General features: G+C 28.7%; 2 protein-coding genes and 1 long non-coding RNA gene across 4 annotated transcripts; all 3 read right to left on the reverse strand.

Moving 5' to 3' along the window:
* Window positions 1-5,881: 5,881 nt before the first annotated feature.
* Window positions 5,882-6,318, reverse strand: LOC128293988 (uncharacterized). Its single transcript, XR_008284155.1, has 2 exons — window positions 6,281-6,318; window positions 5,882-6,170 (listed from the first exon to the last, which is right to left on the reverse strand). It is a non-coding gene; the product is annotated as an uncharacterized LOC128293988 (long non-coding RNA).
* An 86-nt stretch (window positions 6,319-6,404) lies between these two features.
* LOC108484975 (uncharacterized) lies at window positions 6,405-16,320 on the reverse strand. Its single transcript, XM_053029259.1, has 5 exons — window positions 16,251-16,320; window positions 9,581-9,624; window positions 7,985-8,398; window positions 6,467-7,303; window positions 6,405-6,413 (listed from the first exon to the last, which is right to left on the reverse strand). The coding sequence occupies exons 1-5, from the start codon at window positions 16,318-16,320 to the stop codon at window positions 6,405-6,407; spliced, it is 1,374 nt and encodes a 457-aa protein (XP_052885219.1).
* A 997-nt stretch (window positions 16,321-17,317) lies between these two features.
* LOC108484974 (uncharacterized) lies at window positions 17,318-19,880 on the reverse strand. 2 transcript variants are annotated; one of them, XM_053030048.1, is made up of 2 exons: window positions 17,929-19,880; window positions 17,318-17,796 (listed from the first exon to the last, which is right to left on the reverse strand). In XM_053030048.1, the coding sequence occupies exons 1-2, from the start codon at window positions 19,704-19,706 to the stop codon at window positions 17,682-17,684; spliced, it is 1,893 nt and encodes a 630-aa protein (XP_052886008.1). In that variant the 5' UTR covers window positions 19,707-19,880; the 3' UTR covers window positions 17,318-17,681. The 2 variants fall into 2 exon arrangements, with proteins under 2 accessions (XP_052886008.1, XP_052886007.1); XM_053030047.1 differs by having other exon boundaries at window positions 17,318-17,577; window positions 17,664-19,877.
* Window positions 19,881-20,371: the final 491 nt, after the last annotated feature.

The following is a 20,371-nucleotide window of genomic DNA, read 5'->3' on the forward strand; positions in this document are numbered from 1 at the left end:
TAAAAATGTTTTTGATATTGTGATATTTGTTTTATAAGTGATTTATTAAGTTCAAATGGTATGACCCTAAGGTCAAGTGGGTTTAGGAAATGAGGTATCAGGACCTCATTTATATAAACCGAGTCGTAAATATTTTTATAAATATTTACGGAGTGGCAAAAAGATGGTATTAAAGTTTCGTTGAAAAATTTTATCGTTTCGATAGTTAATTAAGCAAAAAGAACTAAATCGCGTAAAATGAAAAAGTTACATTCTAATTGTTTAAGTGTTTATTTTCCATGATTTACTAAAGTATAAGTCCCTATTTATCAATTAAACCATTACTTTATGATAGTGGAGATTGGTGGTTTGGCATATATGAAATTATGTATTATTATAAAGGACAAAAAGGTAAATGGAATATTAAAATGTATTAAATAAAATAAAACATAAAATGGCCATGCAAATTTTATCTCTTGGCGAATATGGAGGAGAAAAGAAAGCCATTGAAGCTTCCTTAGTTTCGCATTTGCATGAAGTGATTTAGGTATGTTTTGTGTTCGGTTTTTGATAATTTTTATGTTTTTGAGATCGTTGCTTCGTATTCTAGCTAGTCCGTAACTCTGATTTCAAAACTGTTAAAGTATTTGAATGTTGCCATTGTTGAGTGCATGAGTATTTTGATAGTTGATGATGGAAAATAAATTATTGTTGTTGGATATACATGTTTTGTAAAGTGAATTTTGGTAAAAATGTCAATTTTGGATTAAATTGTGAATTATTGAAATTATGTGGTTGAAAGTGTGAATAAATGAAAATATGGGCTGTTATGAAGTAGTAGTAAATTTGTCTAGGCATGGGTTTGGCCAAAAATTAAATGAATTTAATTTTTCAAGCTTAGGGACTAAATTGTAAAGAAGTTGAAATATCAAGGGCAAAAATGTAATTTTGCTATAAAGTAATTTATGGGCTGTTTTAATACCATGAATATTAGGTTAAGCTTAATTATGGTTAAAAATAGTTAATTTGCATTTTTTTGAGCTCAGTGACTAAATTGAATAAAAGTAAAACTTTAGGGGTAAAATAGTAATTTTACCAAAATATGAAATTGAGTTAAAATGAATAGAATATGAATTGTAATAGTTGAATTTGATTGATTAGATCAAGTTAAGCCTCGTACGAGTCTATATCGAGGGAAAAACGAAGTATCGGATTCGTCGATCTAATTTATCGTTACTGCGAACGAGGTAAGTTCGTATGCAATAAGCATTGTTAAATTTATGTTTCTAATGCTTTAATATCGTATAAATTGTATATCGTGAATATTTTAACGTCGATGACATATCGACAAAATGTGGCACTTAGTGTGCGGGGCAATCAAATATGGTACTTAGTGTACGAAATATTGAGAATGACACTTAGTGTACGAAATATTGAGAATGGCACTTAGTGTGCGAGATATTGAGAATGACACTTAGTGTGCAAAATATCGAATGATTCAAAGGAAATTATAAATTGTGATTGAATGATTAAATAGAGCAAAGTGAGCAGTATACATGCTATATTATATAAATTGTTTATGAGACGACTTTATAATGGTGATATTTGGGCTTTGAGCCTAGCAAGCTTTAAGCTGGTGAATAATATTATCGGGTTTAAAACCTAGCAGGCTAAATGCCGGTGATTTGATAAAAGTCTAAGACTATGAGACCTTGTGTTAAATCGGCAATTGAATTTGTTCAATACATTAAGTTGGCGGTATGTGATATATTCTTATGCATATTAGATCTATTGGAATTGAATCATGAGTGTGAAATGAGAAGCATAGGTGAAAATGCCTATGTCATATATGTGAGTAAGGGCAAAACCATCGTAAATTATCGATAAGGGTGGACTATGTACGGAATCATCTTATAATTGCTAATTTGAACGATTGTGCGATTGTGTGCGAATCATTGAGCATGATGTATTGTATTGAGATTATGCTTGAGTGAAATTATAGATATGTGATGAAATTGATTGGTGATATACATGTTTAAATAATGTGAATGCAAAGAATGTGTGAAAGAGTAAATTTGTAATAAATCTGCTTGGGATAGCAGCAGTAACGTGATTTTGGAAAATCACCATAAATTGTTGGAGTTGAGTTAGAAGCTGAATAAATTATTTAATTAAAGCTTAATGAGTCTAGTTTCTTATAAAAGAAACCGTGTAAGCAAAAGAATTGGTGATAATGAGATATTTGAAGTGGCGTGGGATAGAGTCAAATGACTTCGGGGTCCCCTGTTCTGTTTTTAGAAAATCATTATAATTTGTACAAAAATGGTTATAAGATAAAATTTATATTCTTAGACTCCTTAATGAGTCTAGTTTCAAATGAAATCAAATAGAACATATTTTGAATTCTGTACAATGAGAAATTTGATTAGTAGTGAAGAGTGGTCAGATTAGTCAAACAGTGAAACAGGGGAAACTTTAAGAAAAATCTGGTATTGATTGGCCAAACCTAAAATTCTGAAAATTTTATGGATGGAAGATATATGAGTCTATTTTCAGGGAAAATTAACGGCAATTGATTTGGAGTTTTGTAGCTCCAGTTATAAATAATTTAGTGACTATTGCTCAGGAAGATAACTTGTAGTGAATTTGTGATTATGTTGTAAACATTGATAAAACTTGTTAATAAGTTGCTTATTGTTTTCTTATAAACTTACTAAGCATAAAGCTTACTCCCCTTTTCTTTCCCATATTCCCTAGGGTTGCCAGGTTAGCTCTGGTTGGAGGCCGTCAGAGATATTATCACATTGTCAAGTCTACGCTATCAGCGTAAATAAATCTTAGTGTTTCGAGTCTATGGCATGTATAGGGTGTTAAAGTTGAGTAAGTAAATGATACAAGACTAAGATATTGGTAAATATTTAATAATGCCTCATGAATATTTTGGGCCTTGTAAGCCCGATTAAAGGATAATATACGTGTGCATGAAAAGTTTAAAATTGATCAAAAATTTTTACGATCTGATTTTATAGAAATGGATGAGTTTAAATCTGGTAGCACCTCGAACCCTTTTCCGACGAGGGATACGGGAGAAGGGTGTTACAGTATCTTTCAAACATGGTCTTATTCATTTCATGTCACGTTGTCATGGTATCTTTCAACCATGGTCTTACACATTTCATATCATGTTGCCATAGTATCTTTCAACCATGGTCTTACACATTTCATTTCAGAAAGCACACTCCCGCCAACCTCATCCTTAAAGCGGGATTACCAGTCCAGGCTAAATCCCCTGTAATATAAACTCATAGAGTATTTTCGAGATTACCAGTCTAGGCTAAATCCCCTGCAACGACAATTACTCTAATGAGCTTGGATCTGAATTACCAGTCCAAACTAAATTCAGACCCTAATTTGGAGTACCCGTCCGGGCTAAATCCATTTTACACGTATTCTTCGGGAGGGCTATATCAGGATAGGATCACCCGTCCGGGCTAGATCCTTTTTACCGTCAATTTTTTTCAGAGATCCATCAAATTTTCCTTTCATTCAACCGGTATTTCTTCCCATTTTTATCAAATATACCAATGTTTCATAAATTTTCATACAATGAACATTTAAATCATATTCACATCAATAACATACATTTCAAGCCTTTAAAAATATAATTCAAGTTACACAAACTTAGCTGGCGAAATTATAGAAATATCAAGATTCAGGGGCATTTTGGTAAATTTTTCATTTTCCCCGATTTTCACCCAATCTTGATCCAAATTAATAATTTCATTCAATTTATTAATTTAATCAATAAAACAATTCATTTCCTTCATTTTGGTCATTTTTGACATTGTTACAAAATTGCTCCTACAGTTCTTCTTTTATTCAATTTAGTCCCTGAGTCTAAAACATACAAATTATCCATTTTAAATGTAAACCATTGCTAGCTGAAAATTCATATATTTATTTTCCTCCTCCTCCTCTCCATTCCATATCCTTAATATATATATCATTCTTATAAGTAACATTATCTATGATTTCACTATTTACTTATAAATTTATTCAAAGTTGTCCATCCGTGTCATAGTCACTAAATTATTTTTATCTTGAGATACAGAACTCCAAATTTGGATCCTATAATTTTCCCTGAAACTAGACTCACATATATTCTTACCATAAAATTTTCAAAATTTTTGATTTAGCCAATAAATACAGTTTATTCTTTAAATTCACCATTGTTCTGCTATCTGAAAGTTCTGACCCTCCTTCACTAAAAATTAATTATCTCCTCGTACAGGATTCAAATAATGTTCCTGTTTATTTCTCTAGAACATAGACTCATTAATAATTCTAAGAATATAAATTTAAGCCCCTAATTATGTTTCTCTAATTTTTTATGACTTTCCAAATTCAGAATAGAGGAACCCAAAATCATTCTAACCTTGTCTAACTAAATTTGTTATATCTCACAATTTACAATTTCATTGCTTACATCGTTTCTTCTATGAAAAACTAGACTCAATAAACTTTAATTTCATATTTTATTCAACTTCTAATTTGATTTTCACAATTTTTGGTGATTTTTCAAAATTAAACTACTGCTACTGTCCAAAACTGTTTTATTGCAATATATTAATTACCATGTTTATAACAACCTTATTTTCTTTCTCTACACTATTTCTCATCACTTTCTCTTATTTTCTCTTCACTAACATATCAAGAACATAGGACCATATGTAAGGAAACAATACATTAGCATCAATCCCATGCTTTTTCAAAAATATCAAACTTAAAAATATATTGAAATCATGATGTTCTTACCTTGTTCTATTTATTTCAATCTTCATCTTGATTTTCTCTCTCCTTCAGCTTCCATTTCTTGAATCCAACTTGATATTCCAACTTCCCATAGTCTCCTTAACATTTTTCTCTCTTGGTAGCTATGGAAATTTTTTTCAGTTTTGGGTAAAAATGGTAAATTTTTTATAGAATGACCAAATTGTAAAGAAATGAAAACTTCTTTTCTTCTTCTTCTTCTCACGTTGGTTTTGCATGGGAAAGATGATGAAAATTCTCCATCTTTCCTTCCTTTTATACTAAATAATTAATAATAAAATAATAAAATATCTCATTAATAAAATAATATTTATCTAATTAAATAGTTATAAAATATCATCAACATCATTATTACTTTCTAGATTTCTCTCTCTTCCAATTGACCATTTTGCCCTTTATTATCTTTTAAAATTCCATCCTTGAGTCATCATTTAATTTGGTAAAATTTTAATTTAGTCCCTCATAATTTTTTACCTATTCAATTTGGTCCTAATTCATTCATTTTCCTTAGTTTCTAGATCATTCTACCCTTAAAATATTTACACTATTGGTCCTTCAACTTTTTCATATTTACACTTTAACCCTCAAGTTTTGAGTATTTACTCTCAGGCAACAAAACTTTTCTCACATTTACAATTTAGTCCTTTCCTGAATCAAGATATCATAATTTACTTCTCAATGTTATCATAACTCAAAATTTCCCTTTTGGTCACTTTATTTCTTTATTTTACTATATCAAAGATAATATCTTACTGTAAAAATTTTGTAAAAATTTTCAAGGTATTACACGTGTGACAACCCATGTGCACCCAAATTAACTTCCAAAACAAGCAATTTCGTGCACCACCTCCTATGAACCAAATCGAACCATTTCTTGCGTTTATCACCTATTCAAACCACATCTGAACATGCCAAAAATATACCAAAAACATGCAACCTATTTGCCTAACCAATATACCCATATTGGCATCACAATTTAAAATACTAATCCAAATTCACATTCAATAAACACATGTTCTTACTTTATAAACATACCAAAATGATTTAAATAGTAATTAAATTAGATAAGAAATAATTCAAATAACTATTAATTTTCATAATTCAAATCCAACATATTAATCACACAATAATATTGAAATCAAATCTTACACACTCAAACAAATCATAGATGAACTCCAAAGTAGTTTTGAATTCAAATCATACAAACCTAAACAAATCTTACACAAAGCAACACTTAAACCAAATCACACTTTGAATTTGAGCATCTTTTCATCGAAGAACTAGGAATGAAATGTCAAATCCTTTTTGAACTCCTTGGGTTGGATAAAACCTCCAATGCTTTCCATTTGAACAAATCACATCTCCATTCATGAAGATAATTAAAATTTGTGTTAATGAAAACAAATTCATGAAATAATAACAACATTGACGATTTAAAAAAAATAGCTCTTTAATCATCCAGACTACTTACCACAAAGCTTTAGACTTGTTAATTCCGACACTTGCAATGGATAATATAGTTGCATGTAGACTTTTTACATTTGAGAATTTCTTCTTGGAAAAGCTTTCCACAACGAGAGCATTCAGGATAGCCCTTAGCCTTCCTAAAAAATTTAAGTTCATGACGGTGATTGTGTTTATAAGAAGGAAATGTGACCCCATCCTTGACAAATGGAAATTTTCCAAGAACACATTTGGGATGAGCAGTAGTATCGCACATTGAACAAGAATAATACCAAAGCCTTGGATCTCTTTTTCGTTCACAAATATCACAATAACTTTGCTCTTTATCATCATCATAAGTAAGCTTTAGCATGTGTTCATCAATTTTGTGAAGAGCTGAATGCGGTAATGTACCATAGTCGCTATCAGCGCCACAACCATTACATTTCTCTTCGTAATTGAAATCAAAAAAGAGAAAGTGTTGGTGTCCTTCACATTCAATGATATCAGCAACTTTAGCACACCTTAAGCACATATCCCACATTTCATTAATTTTGTAGAAGAAACCACTACAACATCGAAAGCAAAATATACATCTCTGGAAGCCTTTGAAATAGATGATGGCATTGCTTTGATGAAACCAATGCTGCTTGATACTTGGCAATCCAGCACAGGTTTTATGAAGAAAAAAGGGGCATTCTGAACAATAATAGAAGATATTTGAGATAGGTAGCATGCACCCATCATATTTTCTATCAATTTCCTCATCCATCTTGCCTGCTAACACCAAGCAATGTTGATGACTGAAATGGTCAATCTTTATAGCTTCCCCAGCTTCATTCACCTCAATAACACGAATGATGGAAGACTGCATAGATTTCTCATAAAGCTCTTCCCACTTCTTTTCTTCCTCAATTAACTCGTACAAATCATCATCCTCTAAGACACAATTCACATGGGCAACGTAATTGCAACCTGGCTTCCCACAAGAGTAACTCCCACGATCTAGTTTCACTTCTTTGAAACAAATCTTGCAATCTTGCTTTGTAAGCTCTTGTGTTTGAAGAAAATATTTGTGAAAAATGCAGTGATCATGTCGAGAAAATTTGATAATTCGTGGGAGTGAAATGCATTTCTTATGGACTGTGGTGCAACATGTAGAACATATGTAAGAAATATAATTTCCTTCAGTGCCACATGCATCACAAATGAATGAATCTTGTCTCCAAAATAAGGTGAATGGGTGCTAATGACGGCTTCTGTCTTCAACAATGGACCTCAACAAAGCGCATTTAAGGTTGATGTTAAAATAGCAAAGAGGACAACCATAAAAAGCTCCAGAATGTTTCTTTTGGCATAGGTTGCAAAAATGGTTGCGATCACTATAATTAAGGAAAATAGGGTGTATATGATGGGAAGGGTGATCAATTTTAGTGGGTAACTCATCAAGGCATTTCTTGTGAATGATGAATAATGGACAGTTATAACAAAAATATATAGCATTTATCAATGGTTCATGGCACCAGGAGCAGTTGAATCTTATGAGTACATCTATGGCCATGGGACTTTCTATGACGGTCAATGGATGTTGGTAGATGTCATGTTTGGACTCTTGGTTAAACTTATATGAAGAAGATAATTGGGCACATTTGATGTCAATGGAAAAACAACATAGATAACATTCATAAAAAAACATGTTACGTTTTTCCTTGCATAATGCACAACCATATACCAGGCCATCATTAGGATGTGGCCTTTGTTGAAGAAACAGACCTTTGTCTGAGTGTTGGGGATGGAGAGGGTGATTAGGAATTCGAAGGGGTGCCTCTGCACATTGCTTGTGAAGGTGATAATTGCAATGAATACAAGTGAAGCATGGAGCTGAAAGCAGTTCCCCACATCCATCGCAGTAAGCTTTGAGACCTTCATTGCTTTGCTCAGCCACTAACACCAAGGGATGTTCCTCATGAAAAGGGTGGTGTCTCTCATTCTCATTCTCGCTCACACTCTCACTCTCACTCTCACTCTCATTTTCATTCTCATTCTTATTCTCGCTCACACTCTCACTCTCACTCACACTCTCATTCTCAATCTTATTCTCACTCTCATTCTTATTCTCGCTCACACTTTCACTTTCTTTCTGATTCTAGCTCATACTTTCCCCGTTCTTCATCTCCATTAATTTGTGTGTTTGTGAGAAATGAAAAATATGAAGCAGATGATAGAAATGAATGAAAAGTAAAAGATGAATAAAACAAAGAATAATTTTTTATTTGATGAATGACTGAAAAATAGTTCACCCAACATAAATGGTGTACAGACTCCTTGCAAGTAATTATAGAAAACAAATGGTATTTACTTCCATTGGAACACCCAAGCAATTGAAGTTCACTCTATCATAAAGCTACAATCTCAAAAAAATCAACATCCTCTTATAAAAATTAGAGTATTGTCCTTTGCTTACTTGTAAGCACAAAGAATGTTACTTTTGGTAACTAAAAGGAAGCATGCCTTATTCGTCAAAACCTAAATAGTTATGAGTGATGATTTTTTTTTATTGTAATAAAGAAGATTATATAATTTAAATATATTGGATAAAGATGATAATATATCACATATATGATATTTTTGTAAAAATTTTCAAATATGAAATTTTCAAAATTCAGTTTTGTTTATTCTTGAATTAAATCTAAATATTACTATATGAATCCAAAATAAATAATTATCCATTGGTTATCCAAATATGATTAATATATGAATCTAGTAAGTTAAAAAAATTAAATGTAAATCGAATAATTCAAATTCAAGTATGCTTCCTAAAATAAATAATTTTTTAGTATAGAATTACAATTAGTGATCTAAGTATATCATACCAACAAGTGTTGGGTGCAGTGATAAGATACATTGCACTCTTAAGCAAATAACGTAAATTTGAACCCTGAAGACGACATTATTGATAGAGACAGTCACAAACCCAGAACTTGAATGATAAGACTAACTTGAAAAATAGTACCAAAAAAATGTCATTATTTATAATAATAACTTAATTATTTTAAATATTTTATTAACAAATTTATGCTTGTTGTAGGCCAATTTTGGCCCGTTTACAAATTACCCGAGCCCAACAACCAAGCCCAACCCCAAAACCCATTTACACTAAATCTCAAAACCCATTTACATTAAATCCCAAAACCCATTTACATTAAACCCCAAAACCCAACACATTAAACACCCAAAACCCAACAGCAAGCCTAATACAACCCAAACCCAAAATAGAAAAAACAAAAATACCTAACCCTAGACACTTGCACTGACTGCGGCGCTGAACCTCACCACTGGCCACTGCCCAGTCATGTCCGCCACCCACCACGCCTGCAAACACAAAAACAAGAAAAGACAGAGAAGGGAACGCAATACGCAACTAAATAGCAGAAACATGACCACTTTGTATTTGGCTATAAAAGCCCTAATCATCTAATGTATGTGGGGGGAGAGGATGAATAAAACACAAGAGATTTTTACCTAAAACAAACAACAAACCTCTACATATTTGATTCAAACAAATAAAACAGTGAGATCAAAACAAAAAACATACGAAAGATTCAAAAAAAAAAGATTAAAAGTGAGCAATCTTCTATCTCCTTTATTTCCTTTTTTTAATTTATTAGCTCTCAAAAATTCTTTATTTCTCCTTTTTTTACAAATTTACATATATATACACATATATTCAAAAAAAAATAAAAAAAGTAAATTTTTACCTTTCCGGCCACCGTGTACTGTGGCGGGCGCAGATGCCAGCGACGGTGGACGGCAGTCAGGGCGAGGCCGGATTTCCCATCGAGAATCGCCCAAGTCTCCCTCTCTTCCTTTTTTTCTGATTTTGGTGCAAATGACTTTTTTTTTCTGATTTTGGACTATTTATAGTGCTCAAAAACGGCGCCGTTTTGACATTAAAACCAAGGGCACAAAACGACGTCGTTTTGCCCTGGGCGGATCGACCCAACCCGCTCCCGCTAGGATCCACTTGTTTTTATGCGGAAGGGCTATTTGCGCTTTTGGCCCTTTCGCTTTTTCGTTATTTTGCAATTAAGTTCCTGTAATTTTTAAAATCAACCCCATAATTTTGTTTGTAATTCAAATGAATCCTCGTTGATACGACGTAGTTTTAAGGACTTGGGAATATTGCTATTTTGGTCCTCTACAGTTTTGTGCGCGTTCTAATAAGCCCCTTTCCTTTTATTTCCCTTTTAAATCTGCCCCATAATTTTGTCCTTCATTCAATTTTAGTCCTTTTGGTTTATTTTCATTTCTTTATTATTAAATTAATCACTTTTAATATTATTTAATATTATTATATTTACTATTATTTATATTATTCTTATTATTATTAATAGTAGTATAAGTTTAATTATATATACATATATCTTTAATATACATATATATATACATATTTATGTAGCATTATTAATAGGTGTTTCTAACATTATTATTATTTCTAATATGTATATACTATGTAAATATTTTAATACTATATTATGTATACATTTTTATATATATTACATATACGTATCTTTTGATATTATATTATATATATATTATTATGTATATGTCTTTAATGTTATTAAGTTGTATATGTTTCTTGTACTATTCCATATATGTATTTTATATATCATCTTATGTACGTATTCTTAAATACTATGTTACATATATATATATATATATATATATATATATATATATATAATTTAAATTTTAATACTATATTATGTATATATTATTATTATATCTATTTTTATCCCTATTATGTTTATTGTTAATACTAGTACATATATTTTATTATATGAGTATATATATACTTTTATATAAAGTATTATTTTCATACATCATCATATTTATTATTATACCTATTATTTTCACTATTATCACTTATTTTATTTTAATATTATTATGTGTTATTTGGTGTACATACATCTTTTATTATTATTATTATTGTTAGTATATGTTCTATTATATAATATATATGTATATATATGTATGTGTTTATGCAATATTATTAATAATTGTTTTGTAACATTATTATTATCATTTCTAATATGTATATCTATTTTGATCACTATATTATGTACATACTCTTAATATTATTATGTATCTATTTTAACATACATATAAATATTCATGTAGTATTATTAATATATATTTGTTTTTGTTATTAATATTTCTAATATATATTGTATATATTCATTTTAATATTATGTATATATATATTATGTATATATTTAATATTATTATGTATACACTTTTCATTCCTATTATTATATACTTTAATATATATATACATATAGTACTATTAGTATTTTTAATGTTACGTTTACGTCACTCCACTCATTATTATATGTTTGTATATATGTTCGTCTCTATCTTATGTTTAACGCTATTGTTATCATGTTTAATATCGCATACGTTGTTTGTTTTTTAATATTATTATCGTAGATATTATTTGTTTCGATGTATTTCTAACTCTGTCATGTCTTTTAATTTCAATAAATAAGGCAATGTACCGATCTAACATCAAGCCATCGATTTCGTTGCTATGTTGGGTGAAATTCATCGACTCGTGTTAAAAACGGAACACCCTTCTAAAAAACCGAAAACTAAAAATTCTCATTTTTCAATTGGATCACAATTAAATGTCAAATTGAATTCGTACTTTTGAAAATCAAGATAACGCGAGTTTAATAAAGATACCAATTTTGGGCATCGCGAGGGTGCTAATACCTTCCTCGTGCGTAATCGACTCCCGAACCCTATTTTTCTCTAGATTTTCGCGTAGACCCAAATTTGGCCTTCATTTTTGTTCAAGAATAAATTTTCTTTTCAAAAAGATGAGGTGTCCGATCACACCTAGAAAAAGATCGGTGGCAACTCCCTCTCTTTTTTTAAAAACCGATTTTCAAATTTCTAATAAGTCACCTCAATTAGCGATAGAAAGCAAAGAAATTTTTACGTCGCTACAATGCTTTTTATAATATTTTGTAAATTTTATTAATAATTTTAATAATTTTCTATATTTTAAATATTTTTCATAATTTAAATTTTTATTTTTGTAATTTATATATATTGTTATTCTAATACTTATTAATTTTTTTGCAATTTTGATAATTTTAATAATTTATATATTTTATTTCATTTATAATTTTTTATAATTTTTTGCACTTTTATATGTTTTTATAAATTTATAATATTTTTAATTTTTATATATCAGTATTATTTTTATATTTTTTATTATTTTATTATAAAATATCATATTTCGTTGCATGGCACAATTCTGGTGTGCCATATGGCGAAAATAACCCTTAAAAACAGCTATCATTACTCTTAAATGGTTAACCGTTAATTTCAACGGTTAAATGATTTAATAAATTGAAATTTTATCCTTCAATAGCTCCACTGAATGCAAAAAAAAAAATTATAAGGGCTTAATTGATTTTTTTTTCTTTTTGAAAAAATTCAAGGACTTTAAAGACCCTTTAGCTTTAATTTTTGCATCATAGTTAAAAATTTCAATGCATCAAACATATGATATACTCAAAGAATTTGATCCGAAAACATAAATTTTCTTAAAAGAAAAGATAATTAAATTAAAATTAAATTTTATATGTAACAAAGTAAAGCATTTCTACAATAATAATACTTTGTTTTCTTTGTTAAAGTAAATTTTGTTCTTTTCTTGCAAATTAGGCAATTACTTTGGTTATTTTATGGGTTTAAGATTACTTAATCATGCCATGAATACATGGACAACATTCCACAATCATACAAAATTGTTATCTATATATTCTTATATATCTAATTGGCCCATCAATTGAATTTAACGATTAATGTGATTAAAGAAGAAAATAACTAATGAAAAGATTTAATTGATTTTTCATAAACGGCAAGAATTTAATTGGAAACCAATTAAATCGAATACACATTGCACTCTTAAGCGAAGAACGTAGGTTTGAACCTTGAAGACAACATTATTAAGAAAGGCAATCACGAACCTAAAACATGAACAATAAAACAAACTTGAAAAATAGTAATAAAAAAAGTGTCATTATTTATGATACTAACTTAATTATTTTAAATATTTTATTAACAATTTTAGTAATTTTCTATATTTTTAAATGTTTTTCATAATTTAACAATTTTATTTTTGTAATTTACATATACTTTTTGTTATTTTCACCATTATTAATTTTTTGGAAATTTTAATAATTTTATATTTTATTTCATTTATAATAGGTTCTTATTTTTTGTAATTTTATATATTTTTATAAATTTATAATATTTTTAATTTGTATATATTTATATTATTTTAATATAAAATATCATATTTCGCTGCATGGCACAATACTTGTGTGCTACGTGACTGAAAATAACCCTTAAAAATAGTTATCGTTACTCTTTAATGATTGACCGTTAACTTTAACAGTTAAATAGTTTAATAAATTGAAATTTTAACGTTCAATAGGTCAATTGAATTAAAAAAAGTATAAGGGTTAATTGATCTTTTTGGAAAAATTCAAGGGCTTTAAAGACCCTTTAGCCTTTATTTTTACATCATAGTTACCAAATTTTAATGCATCGAATATATGATATACTCAAAAATTTAATCCGAAAACATACCAATTCAAAAGAGTAAAGAATTTCTTAAAAAAATAGATTATTAAATACAAAGAAGAGTTTATATGTTATAAAAAAATCCAAACAAAGTAGAGCATTTCTACAACATTAATACTTTGCTTTCTTTATTAAATTAAAATTTGTTCTTTTCTTGTAAATTAGGCAATTATGGATTTAAGATTACTTAATCATGCCATGAATACATGGATAACAGTAGTAAACCATAAGAAATTATTATGCTTAAATATTTTACTCAGATTTTATTGTTATCTATATATTCTTATATATTTAATTGATTCATCAATTGATTTCAACTATTAATGTTATTAAAGAAGAAAATAGTTAACTGAAAGACTTAATTTGGAGCCAATTAAGTAGATGAGCTTAATTTTTTTTTAAAAAAAATCATAATTGACTTTTTACTATCTATAAGCAAGGACGAAGCCAGAAAATTTTTTTACGAGTGGCCAAAATTAAATTGTAATTTTTACGATAGTAAAAATACAATTTCACCATTTGAATATATTTTTATAATTTTTAAAAGATTAAATCAAACTTTTATTATTTTTAAGGGGACAATGTGCAATTTTAGCTTTATTAATTTTAAACCTTAAAAATTTTAGAAGACCTAAATAGAAAATTTTCCATTTTAAGGGGGACCGGGCACTGCCAATTCCCCTTAATACATCTATGCCTATAAGCCAAAAACACCAAAGCACAAGTGTTATGATGTTTGCCTTTCCAAATTATCACACAAGTGTTATGATTATATAAAATATTTTAGGTAAGGATCATAATTGATATGTTGAAATATTTAAGTCTTATGATTTTGATTTTTCAAATTATCTTTTCTAGAAAAGAATTTCTTAAGTGGTATTTGAGAATCATAACTCTAATATATAATTTTTCTAAATTAATCTTAATTTCTAATTAACCCATTGTCAATTAAAAATTAATTATTAAAATACCTACGCATATTTGGCCCATAAAATCATTTTTTTAATTATAAAAGGAGAAATATTAGTGTTTAACACTTGTGGTGTCTCTCTTTTCATTTTATTGAGAAACAATACTGTTATTTTATTTGAAAAAGTATGTTGGACATGCGTTAGTGTAAATTAACTAACGTGTCTTAAATCTAAATACCAATACATCATCTTATTTACTTAATAAATTTTCATTTTTTTTATTTTTATAATTTTTATGTTTTTATAATATTTTGTAATTTTATTAATAATCTTCTATATTTTTAAATACTTTTTCATAATTTTACAATTTTTTTGTAATTTATATATATTGTTATTTTAATACTTATTTTTGCATTTTTAGTAATTTTACTTTTTTATTTATAGTATATTTTTATAATTTTTGCACTTTTATATATTTTTATAAATTTATAATATTTTTAAATTTATATATATTTTCATTATTTTTATATTTTTACGATTTTTAATATAAGATACCATATTTCTCCATATGACATAATGCTTGTGTATCACATGGCGAAAACAACCTCCATTACTCTTTAACTGTTAAATGTTTAATAAATTGAAATTTTAACGTTCAATGACTCAATTGAATGCAAAATAAGTATGAGAGTATAATTGATTTTTTAAGGGCTCTAAAGATCCTTTAGTCTTAATTTTTATATCATAGTTAAAATTTTTAACGCATCAAATGTATGATATACTCAAAGAATTTGATCCAAAAGCATACCAATTCAAAGAAGTAAAGAATTTCTTAAAAGAAAAGATAATTAAATTAAAAGTAAAGTTTATATGTTATAAAATCCAAACAAAGTAAAGCATTTCTACAAGAATAATACTTTGCTTTCTCTATTAAATTAAAATTTGTTCTTTCCTTGTAAATTAGACAAATATGAGTTTAAGATTACTTAATCATGCCATGAATACATGGATAACAGTCAAAACCATAAGAAATTGTTATGCTTATATATTTTACTCAGATTTTGTTGTCATCAATTGATTTCAACTATTAATGTTATTAAAGAAGAAAATAGTTAATTGAAAGACTAATTAATTTAAAGCATTTACGTAAAAATTCACGTGTATGTCACATAAATAACTATATATTCTTTTAAATATTAAAACAAATGTTATTCATATAATAAAATAAAATAAAATAAATTTAAATAGACACAAATGAATATTGAATGTTTTGAAATTAGGGTGTGCAATTAAGTACTTGGACCATGCCTTTTACATTTTCCAACGGTTGTGTATGTCAATTGGACCATACATTTTATTTATAATTTTGGAATTCAACATTTCACTCTAGAAGGGACCAAATATTGGACCATACATATGACTGACTTTTGAGGCATGGTGATGGCCAAGGTGCTTCAGAGACCCCAATGATTATCCGCAACAACAGCAGCGGCATTGAACTACAATTTTGTTCCTACAAATAATTGCTAAGATGCCCCTCAAGTTTGTCAATCTGTCCAAAATATTTCAATGTGATACATTGTATTTATTGTATAACATAGAGTTTTTGGAGTGCTTACTGTCGTTTAGGTGATGATGTTGAATGAAACAAGTTTAAGCAGACATTCTTGTCATTCAATGAATAATCTTTGCTTAGTTTCTTTTAACTTTTATTTACTTAATAAGTGGTACTGAAAGCTCATGAAAATAAATAAATTTTGGCATAATAACTTACTTTGTCCTTCAATTTTATAAATAAAAATCATTTTAATTGTCCATTTAATTTTTCATCTTTTTAAGCTTTTCAACCTGCATTATTTATTAAATTATTTTAAAATAGATGAAAGAATTAACACTTACTAATTTTACTGATGTGGCATCTACGTAAAAATTCGCGTGTATGTCATATAAATAAATAAATAAAATTTTAAAAATATTAAAACAAATATTATTCATCAATTGTTATTCATATAATAAAATAAAATAAAATAAATTTAAGTAGACATAAGTTATAAGTGAAGAAATGTAGTTGATTGCAAAGAAAGAAAAAAGAAATGAATTAGGGTGCCAGCTGTGGTAAATGTAACAAATATTGGAATTAACCTTATTTATAATTTTCAATTGTTGTGTATGTTAATTGGACCATACATTTTATTTATAATTTTGGAATTAAGATGTGGGATCAAATATTGGAATTAACTTTCATTTATAGTTGAGATTTGAATTCAATTGAGATTCAGATTTGTTTAATTTTCCTGACTTTTTATGTTTTTATTTCATATAATTAATTATGTTATTCAAGACTTCATATATTTATACTTGTAAAATAAATATATACAAAACAAACAAGTGCAATAAAAAACATTTAGCATCAAGGAAAATTGCATTAATATATACAATAAAAATATTTTAAATAATTAATTTAGATAAGAAATAATTCAAATAACTATTAATTTTCATAATTCAAATCCAACACATTAATCACACAATAATATGGAAATCAAATCTTACACACTCAAACAAATCATAGATGAACTATTGAATTCAAATCAGACAAACCCAAACAAATCTTACACAAAGCAACTCTTAAACCAAATCACACTTTGAATTTGAGCATCTTTTCATCGAAGAAGTAGAAATGAAATGTCAAATCCTTTTTGAACTCCTTGGGTTGGATAAAACCTCCAATGCTTTCCATTTGAGCAAATCACACCTCCAATCATGAAGACAAATTCATGAAAAAATAACAACATTGACGATTTAAAAAAAAATGGCTCTTTAATCATCCAGACTACTTACCACAAAGCTTTAGACTTGTTAATTCAGACATTTGCAATGGATAATGTAGTCGCATGTAGACTCTTCACATTTGAGAATTTCTTCTTGGCAAAGCTTTCCACAACTAGAGCATTTAGGATAGCCCTTATCCTTCCTAAAAAAATTAAGATCATGATGATGATTGTGATCATAATAAGGAAATGTGACCCCATCCTTGACAAATGGAAATTGTCCAAGAATACATTTGGGATGAGCAGTAGTATCGCAAATTGAACAAGAATAATACCAAAGCCTTGGATCTCTTTCTCGTTCACAAATATCACAATAACTTTGCTCCTTATCATCGTGATAAGTAAGGTTTAGCATGTGTTCATCAATTTTGTGAAGAGATGAATGTGGCAATGTTAAGCATCCAAAATCCAAAGCAAATCTGCATTCTCCACATCTAAATGCACCATTGTTGTTCTCAACGCCACAACCATTACATTCCTTTTCGTAATTGAAATCATAAAAGAGGAAGTGTTGGTGTCCTTCACATTCAATGATATCAACAACTTTAGCACACCTTATGCACATATCCCACCACTCATCAATTTCATAGAAGAAACCACTACAACTTTGATCACAAAAGTCACAGTTCTGGAAGTCTTTAAAAAAAAGGGTGGCACTGGCTTGACGAAACCAATGTTGCTTGATTCTTGGTAATTCAACACAGGTTTTGTGAAGAAAAAAGGGGCATTCTGAGCAATAATAGAAGAGAGTTGAGATAGATAGCATGCACCCATCACATTTTCTATCAATTTCTTCCTCCATCTTGTCTGCTAACCCCAAGTAATGTTGATGAGTGAAATGTTGAATCTTTGTAGCTTCCCCAACTTCATTCACCTCAATAACACGAATGATAGAAGACTGCATAGATTTTTCATAAAGCTCCTCATATTGTTTTTCATCCTCAATTACCTCGTACAACTTTTCATTCTCTAAGACACAATTCACATGGACAACGTAATTGCAGTCTGGCTTCCCACAAGAGTAACTGCCACGATCTAGTTTCACCTCATTGAAACAAATTTTGCAGTCTTGTCTTGTAAGCTCTCGTGTTTGAAGAAAATGTTTGTGAAAAATGCAGTGATCATGTCGAGAAAATTTGATAATGCGTGGGAGTGAAGTGCATTTCTTGTGGACTTCGATGCAACATTTCAAACATATATAAGAAATATAATTTCCCTCAGTGTCACATGCATCACAAATGAATGAAGCTTGTCTCCAAAGCAAAGAGAATGGGTGCTGATGGCTACTTTTATCTTCAACAATAGACCTCGGCCAAGAACATTCAACATTGATGTTAAAATGGCAAAGAGAACAACCGTAAAAAGGTCCGGAATGTTGCTTTTGGCATAGGTTGCACAAGTAATCACTATCACTACGGTTAAGAATAAAAGGGTGTAAGCGATGTGTAAGGTGATCAATTTCAGTGGGTAACTCATCAAGGCATTTCTTGTGAATGATGAATGGACAATCAAAACAAAAATATATAGCATCTATCAATGGTTCATGACACCAGGAGCAGTTAAATCTTTTGGGTACATCTATGGTCGTGGGACTTTCTATGAAGGTTAATGGATGTTGGTGGATGTCATGTTTGGATGGTTGGTTAAATTTATATGAAGATAAATACGCACATTTGATGTCAATGGAAAAATAACATTCTCTACATTCATAAAAAAACATGTTACGTTTTTCCTTGCATAATACACAACCATATACCAGGTCATTATCATAGTGTGGCCTTTGTCGAAGAAAAAAACCTTGGTTTGAGTGCTCGGGATGGAGAGGGTGATTAGGAATTTTAAGGGGTGCCTCTGCACATTGCTTGTGAAGGTGATAATTGCAATGAATACAAGTGAAGCATGGAGCTGAAAGCAGTTCCCCACATCCATCGCAGTAAGCTTTGAGAGCTTCATTGCTTTGCTCTGCCAGTAGCACCAAGGGATGTTCCTTGTGAAAAGGATGCTGAATTTGTTGCGCCAAGGGATGTTTCTTATTCTCATTATCCATCTCCATTGATTAGTGTGTTTGTGAGAAATGAAGGAGATAATAGGAAGGAAGGAATGAAAGAAAAGAAAGGATAACTATAAAAAAGAGGAATGATGGAGAAGAGGAGGTGTGGTTTAACAGTAATATTTCTCATTTTATGCTCACTATCTTCTCTCTCTTTTCATTTTTATTGAGAAACAATTTGTTTAGTGTAAATTAACTAACGTGTCTTAAATCTAAATACCAATACCTCATCTTATTTACTTAATAAATTTTTATATTTTTATTTTGTTTTATAAATTTTATGTTTTTTATAATATTTTGTAATTTTTATTAACAATTTTAATAATCTTCTATATTTTTAAATACTTTTTCATAATTTTACAATTTTTTGTAATTTATATATATTGTTATTTTAATACTTATTTTTTTTTGCAATTTGTTAATAATTTTTACATTTTATTTATTTATAATATTTTTTATAATTTTTGCACTTTTGCATATTTTTATAAATTTATAATATTTTTAAATTTGTATATATATTTATTATTTTTATATTTTTATAATTTTTAATATAAAATACAATATTTCGCCACATGACACAATGCTTGTGTATCATGTGGCGAAAACAACCTCCATTTGTACTCTTCAACCATTAAATGTTTAATAAATTAAAATTTTAACGTTCAATG

This window comes from Gossypium arboreum, chromosome 6 (genome assembly GCF_025698485.1).
Source record: "Gossypium arboreum isolate Shixiya-1 chromosome 6, ASM2569848v2, whole genome shotgun sequence".
Taxonomy (NCBI): Eukaryota; Viridiplantae; Streptophyta; class Magnoliopsida; order Malvales; family Malvaceae; genus Gossypium; species Gossypium arboreum.